Source organism: Pinus tabuliformis, chromosome 5_2 (assembly GCF_031772625.1).
Source record: "Pinus tabuliformis cultivar Carrire ecotype Pingquan chromosome 5_2, CPIR1, whole genome shotgun sequence".
NCBI classification, from domain to species: domain Eukaryota; kingdom Viridiplantae; phylum Streptophyta; class Pinopsida; order Pinales; family Pinaceae; genus Pinus; species Pinus tabuliformis.
The window spans coordinates 138579109-138587023 of record NC_142306.1 but is presented as its reverse complement, the minus strand read 5'-3'; the positions used below and the strand labels follow the sequence as shown (position 1 = coordinate 138587023).

General features: G+C 34.0%; 1 protein-coding gene across 2 annotated transcripts in view; it reads left to right on the top strand.

Annotated features, from left to right (window-relative positions):
• Positions 1-286: 286 nt before the first annotated feature.
• The window catches only part of LOC149157895 (agamous-like MADS-box protein AGL11), a 149675-nt gene continuing 142046 nt past the window's right edge, over positions 287-7915 (top strand). Inside the window, exons 1-2 of one of the 2 annotated variants that reach the window (XM_089437675.1) lie at positions 287-654; positions 750-1005. In XM_089437675.1, coding sequence (XP_089293801.1) covers positions 824-1005 — 182 coding nt within the window. In that variant the 5' untranslated portion in view covers positions 287-654; positions 750-823. The remainder of the gene's footprint in view (positions 655-749; positions 1006-7915) is intronic. The other variant, XM_089437676.1, reaches the window with a different exon arrangement.

Sequence of the window (7915 nt, the reverse complement as noted above, 5' to 3'; positions counted from 1 at the left end):
AAATGTCTTCCACTTGCAAAAAGATTCACATTCGACGACATTCCACTTTTGTCGTCTTATGTTTGTTCTAAATTGGGTAACTTGGAATAAATTAATAAATTTGCTAAGTTGGAATAGATGAATAGGCTCGTTACATTATTTTATTTCCTTTTGCGTATTTCAATTAAAGGTGAAGTCGTCGTTCATGAGTCATGACTGTCTAAACTGTCGGGTAGTGAGGCATGAATCACGATTCTGTAAAATGTCGGGTCATGGGTTCTGACGGTTTTGAAGTGACTGCAGGTAGCATTATACAGACTTACACAGAACGGTTTCGAAGTTAGCGAAGGCACCATTACACAGAAATAGACATCAGAAATATAATTTAGGTTTTGCTTGTTTTCCGTGGGAAAGGAGAGGTGATTGTGAAGTGCATGACGTGGACAGTGGAGACCCGCTTGAATGCCTTGCACTTCTAATAAAGGAGTACAACATATATATGTTCAGATTACGAGGTCCACTTTGGGGTAAAAATAAACAATTAAAACTCAACAGCAGACTCGGCAGCAGCATCTCAAATTGTCCCTAGAAACAACCTGCACAACATTTCCTCGCGATTGCAACAGAAGCAAACAACAAGGGACGGTTTTCTCACCCCTCTTCCCTTCTCTGGCTGTAAGTTCTCTATGTCGATACTTTTGTTGGTCTCATCTCTTGTTACAGGAGATATATCGCCGCCCGCACTGATTTCGTCATACCTTCCTCTGCAGGTCCAAATAAGGGTACGGTGGCCTAGACCTAACAAGTACATGATCTGTGGATTTTAGCGAGTTCAGAATACACAATGGGCCGCCGAAGGATTGAGTTAAGGAGGATCGATAATGCCTCAACTCGTCGAGTGACTTTCTCCACGCGTCGAAACGGTCTGTTGAAGAAAGCGTATGAGCTGTCTGTGCTTTGCGACGCAGAAGTCGCGGTCATCGTCTTCTCAAGCCGTGGAAAACTGTATGAGTTTGGCAGTATGAGGTATGACGACCTCCCTTTCTGAAATCTACATGTTAAAGTACTATACTGCTATTTTTGTTTGCACCTAAAATTTTAGGGTAAGCTCTTATCAAAAGGGTTTTTAAGCATTGGGAGTGCCATTGAATCATTTTTCATAAGATGCTCAAGGTAACTTTTCTTAGAACTCTACTACATCGCTTATGTTCATGGATATAAATATCGACGACTACGGGCCTTTTATTTCAAACCACCGAATCTCTTCAAATCCACGACGACATGAGTCTGGGTTTGTAAACTTGCTACCAAAGAACGAGCGTCGTTCATGTCTCTGCTCTTCACCGATATATATGTATATATTTCTTCGTTGTTTTTTCTTGTGAATGCCCTCAGGTATATATCTGTATATACTATATATCTCTTTGTTGTCTTTTCTTGTGAATTCCCCCGATGAAGAAATGGCCCATCAAATAGGCCGAAAGAAAAATTAAAAGAAAAATTAAAATTACTAAGGAATCTGACCAAAGAGTTGGTTCGATTCAAGTAACCTCAAGCAATATTGAGGAATCTGACAGGAGAGATGGTTCGATTCAAGTAACGTCAATCTTCCAATCTCACGATGAAGAGATCTTGATAGATGTTCCAGCTTAGATCTAAGCCATATATTATGAGATTTTTTGTCAAGCTTTCAGCACTCCAATGAAATGGTCATGCTTAGTTTATTTCTGGCCAGGTATAGTTCACTGAATTGTCTGCAATTATGCTTCTTGTGAGTGCGTTTACACTCAAATTTAATTTTGCAACCATCACAGGGTGACCAACAGTAGCTGATATGCATCCTTTGAATGACTTTCCACTGAGATTTCAAACTCCCAATTAATTAAATTTCCTATCTCTGGAGGAAGCGTTCCAATGAGATTATTTAGGCTAATATCCAGCGTTCCCAGTTTTTTCAATAGTCTTATTTTCCGAAGAATCGCGCGGCAGAGATTATTGTGTGCAAGAAGGAGATTAGTAATCCAATGTGCAGAACTTAGAGATGTTATTTAGTATGAAAGTTGTGAAGAGGCTGTTATGCAGTCGGACGCATTGTAGTGAGACGCTTTGTGATGTTTCCCCTGGAGCGATTGCCACTGTATTACCCCGAAGGAATGGATCCATTCAATTCGTTGGAATACGGTTCGAGATACTCTGCGAGAAGGCATAGGACCAGCGGTTGTTATTGGAGAAAAACAACATTGTCTTATTGGGAACATAGCAAGTGCAGTAGGTAGCCGGCCTTCGAATGTTTTATTGTTGAGAAACAACACCAACGCCATTGACAACGCCAAATTGTGTTTTAAATTTGATTGACGGACTTTGTCTTGTGTTTTAAATTTGATTGACGGACTTTGCCATGTACTCGGATCTGGCTGTGTGTTTGCAAATTAAAATGGAGAAAGGCGCAGTCATAGTCATTGGCTACCCTATCCCTTCTGCCACATATGATCGTGTCTTGATTGGATCTAGTTGCGTCTCTCAACGAATCTGTCAACAGTTTCGTGTTTCTTGAAGTGCAGACTTGGTCAGTGAAACAAAATATTTTCATTTTCAGAGTGCTGTAACGAGGCCATTTTGGTCAGCGTTTTTAGTTGGAATCTTGCGGCATGTTCAATGTTTTTAAATGGTTCAAATCAACCATCTTAAATTATGGTTTTTATATTGAAATTTTGAATATGTTTTTATTAATTGTTTTTTTGTTGGTAACTTGATTTTTAAAATGACTAACAGGCTTGCTGTTGAGAACTGGTTATTTTAAGTGCCTAAATCGTCATTTTCTCTTCTTCTATATAATATTTTTTAATTATTTAACATTTAATTAAAATTTAAAAAAAATATTGTAATTATAAATATTTAAATATGTAAAGTTTAATGGAAAATTTAAAAACCTATCTTTTTAAATGGTTGAATATGTAAAAATTTAAATATGTTTTTTTGGCTTGAAAATTTAAATTTAAATATGAATTTTATATAAAGATAAATTTATTTTTTGTATTTAAAAATTAATATTTTTATTGATTATAACAATTATATTTATTAATTAGCCTAGTTGTATAAATGCAATGGTTAGTAAAAATAAAGACAATGAAAGAGGTGGTACACTAAGGGGATGAAACTACCCTCTAGTCTTATAGCATAAAAATATACTCAAATTATATTCTTTTTTATAATTTCAAACATTATAAAATTAATAAAAAAAGATTATTATTATCTTTATATTATTATTACTTGTTTTTCATCATTTCAATTCTATCACATTATTTATTACCTCTCTTTCACCTTCCCAATTCTATCACATTATTCAAAAATGTCTTCGTCATTGAATTAAATATGATTAAAATAAATTATATGATTAAAATAAATTAAATACAGTTGTAGTATTTTCAAGCTTAAGAAAAATCCGAGGTTTTCATTTTGTGGTTTTTCAACATTTTTATTTTGAATACAAACTCTTATTGAGCATTTAATTTTCCATTTGATGCCCATACCAAATACGGTTTTCACTATTTTTAATTTACTGAAAAATGATAAGCCTAATCAGTGTTGGATTCTTTCATTGGATTCTTATTGTGCTCCTGAAACGACATGATTGAATTCATTTAATGAAATCGATGGAATTTTTTCCATCATCTTCTATGGATTTTCTTTTCATAGATGGAATTATTTCCATCATCTTCTATGGGTTTTATTTTCTACTCCAGAAATGACCATCAAATTCGTTTATGAAATAGATGGAATTATTTCCATCATCTTCTATGGGTTTTCTTTTCTACTCCAGAAATGACCATCAAATTCATTTAATGAAATAGTTGCGATTATTTTTCAACCACCTTCTAAAGCTTCTAGGTTTTACAAAAATTCAATAGTGCTTGGCAACATTGAAAGCAATTGGTTGACCTAAAACCCTTGGTGGCTAGTTTCCTTTTGGAAGTTCTTTGTAGACATTTGAAGTCTATTGTAGAGTTTAGCAGAGGGCTTTTTTCTTATGTTGGTGGTGGATTTAGAAGAAAATATCCTTATAAGAAATGAAATTTATGGCCACTTCGGGATATTCTTATTCTAGGTGATGATGATGATACTGAACCCCAACTATAAAAAGATATAATGGCATTCAAAGAGCCAAAAAAAGAACAAGCACAGGTACCCCTTGTTCTAGCCAATGAAGCATATTGCATTGAGAAAATTTTGTCCCAATCTCCGACCAAGGAGGCAGACTTCAAAGACCAAGAAGATTTTGAATTTGATGGGGTATTAGGGTGCATATCAACTAAATCATGGGAGCCTCCTATAAAAGAATAAATCATTGATGTTCAAGATTGTCCTTGAGCACCACTTAAGCATAATCTTAATTTGGACAAGACTGTAAAGAAAAAAACTAGCATAAAAGAGAAAATGCATCTCTTTACTCTAGGATGGAGATTTGAGTTAAAATCTCGGTGTCATGATGTTCATTATATCTCCTAGTCAGAATTACTCTTCTCATTTACAAGCATGTTCGGCATGGAAGAAGAAAAAAAGGATTCACAGAGTAATAGATGGAAATCCTGACCGTAATGTGGAGGGGCTAACAATTCAAGAAAATGCTTTTGGGGGTGTTTCTTCATTTCCTCCTCTGTAGAAAGGTTGGGCATGGGCTGCAAGAAACATGTCTTCAAATTTTGTATGTCCAAAGAAGGAGAGTCTATAGTTCTAGGGAAGAAGTAAAACATGAAAACAACAATAATGAAATTGCAGATGCTTTGAAAACTAACACAGAACTAAAGCAAAGGGTATTGAGGAGACAGAAGATGCATAAATGTGTCAATAAGAGGAAATTAAATTCCTGAGGTGTACTGGCCTCAAAGACTTCACCATAGTTGTGTCAATAAGAGGAAATTAAATTTCTGAGGTTTACTACGATCAAAGACTTCACTAATTTGTTTGGGACCTTCATTTTTCATGGTTTGAATGAATTGTTTGGTTCAAATCTTGTGGTAATGATTATAATATATTGTTGATGCAAAATGTGTGGAATTTGATCATTCACCTTTATTATACGCACAACTATGGCATGGTATCTATTAATATGATATCTATTGCCTGTATGTGAACAAGGGAGTTTATTATCCTTCCTTTCCTTCTTGTATTGTGAATATACAACATATAGGAGTTTGTTTAGAGTATTTATGGTTGCTAAGAAGAGTTTTGCCCTGTTTTCTTGAATTACGTCTACAATTCTTCATTCTTGTTACTTTACTCTGCAATTTTAAGGGAGAGCCGCCAACTCAAGATTTTCTATATAATTATACGTGAATTCCGTTGGATATGAGGATTGAAGTTTTTAGACCTTTTTTTGTTTGATTATATGATAAATTGCTATGAGAAGCATTGATCGAGATAGGAAGTTGTGGTGTATAACATGAGCTTCTTTGGCTTACATGTTAGGGGTTGTGGTGGAGAACATGAGTTGTATTTGGCTTATGTGATGCATCAGAGGGGTTTCTATTATGCCAAAATCATCTTGGACTTGCTCCTATATTCATCCGTTTTGAAATATGTCACTTTGGTTGAATTTTATATTGTTAATGTTAAAAACTCGGTAGAATTCACGGACTCTTTTGTGGCTTGATTCCTCATTACATCTTAAAATAAACATCGACACAAGAAAACCATCGCATTAAATCAAGGACCCATACCTACATTCGCCAACAATCAATTTGCAAGTTTTCAGGCTAGCCAATTTCCTAAAATAGCATTAAAAAAACTAAAGCTTCAAGTACAATGTTGAAATCGATAATACAATGTTGAAATTTCTAAGCATTCCTTCAATTGAGATATTGCAACCCAAATCAATAGGATAGTGAAAGAGGATTTCACTTTACCTTTAACACCATGTTATTTCTCTCACTAAAATTGTAACATATCACATCCCTCTTCATCTATGCTCTTTCTCCATATGTTATTGCCTTACCACATTCCTTTGCAACATTTGGTGCAATTCCTAGTTTATTTCCTTCAAGAATATTGTAATGATTTTTTATCTATAGTTTATTAGCAAAGTCAAGATATAACTTATTTTTGAAAAATAAAATTAATGAGTGGCTAGAATTATAAAATCTTTACATTATTTGTTTCTCCAAACAACTATGAGATCTCATTCAAGAATATTTTGATTTGTTTTGAATGTTTATAAATATATCTTTTCCTCTTATAAATATTATGAATACATTAGTATATGCAATTATGTATTAGTAACTTTGAATATATGTAATTTTGAAAACATTTTGAATATATGTAATTGTCTCTTAGTAATTAGTTGGTGATGTAGAAGGGAGACGATCTTATGGAGGATTATTTTGCGCTTTGTAGGAGGATTGATTCTGCACATCTATTAATTCTACGTATTGCAAGTTTTGACTGCAAATTAATTCTTAATAGTGTCCCTTTAGGTATTACTATATATCTTTAAAAAAATTCCTTAATAATCTTTGATGTCAAGATTAACAACATCTAATGCAATCAATCAAATGAAATTAGAAATCATCATCTACACTAAAATCAATGCATCCAGTGAAAGCACTCAAATAGGATTAGAAATCCAAATCTACATTGGAATAAATGCATCTAGTGCAAGCAATAAAAAAGGCTTAGGAATCAAATTCTACATTGAAATTAATGCATCTATAGCAAGAAATAAAATAGGATTATAAATCAACATCTATACTGAAATCAATGCATCTAGTGCAAGAAATCTTCCTCCCTCTATCTCCACTCCATCGAATCTAGATATTTTTTCTAATAATTTACAATCTCAAGATTAACAACATCCAATCCATCTAATGCGAGAAATCAATTAAGATTAGAAAAAAATAGCTACGCTGAAATTAGTGTGTCTAATGCAAGAAATCAAATAAGATTAGAAATCAACATCTACACTGAAATCAATGCATCTAGTGAAAGCAACCAAATATAATTAGAAATCAACATCTACACTAAAATGAATGTATCTAGTGCAAGCAATCAAATAGGATTAGAAATCACCATCTACATTGAAGTCAATGCATCTAGTGCAAGCAATCAAATAGGATTAAAGAGCACCATCTATACTGAATCCAATGCATCTAGAGTACGAAATCAAATAAGATTATAAATAAAAAGCTACACTGAAATCAATGCATCTAGTTCCAACAATCAAATATAATTAGAAATGAACATCTACATTGAAATCAATGCATCTAGTTCTAGCAATCAAATAGGATTATAAAGCATCATCTACACTAAAATAAATGCATCTTGTGCAAGAAATATTATTCCCTCTCCCCCCACCATCTATATTTATACCTCCCTCGATCTCTCCTTTATCTCTCTATCTCACCCCCTCGAACACACACACACTCCCTCCCTCCCTACCTCCCTCCATCTCTCCCTTCTTCCCTCTCTTCACCTCCCATCTATATCTCTAGCTCCCTCTTCCTCTCCTTATATAACAAATCATGTAGATTCACAAGCTCATGCAATGTACTAGAGCACAGGACAAGAATCTACTTCTACTTTCAACCATCAAAATCCTATAGATCGATGAAAACGATATGAACAAGAAGAGGATAAATCAATGGGACATAACACAATAAGTTTTCATGGGGAAAGACACAACTCAAAACCCCGATATATGTATTGCATATATTAGAAATACCAGTGAAGATACAAATATTGTTCTCACTAGAATAATTCTCCACAAGTATTCTAAACTCTCTCAGCTCACAAGCTAGCTCTTGGGCAACACTTAGCCAATTTTGCATCTCTCCAAGCCCCTATTTCCTTGTGTAATTCCTAGGATGAATAACTCGTATTTAAAGGGAATTCATGCTTCCAAAACTGCACTATCCAAACATAGGATCAATATTTGATGCATGCA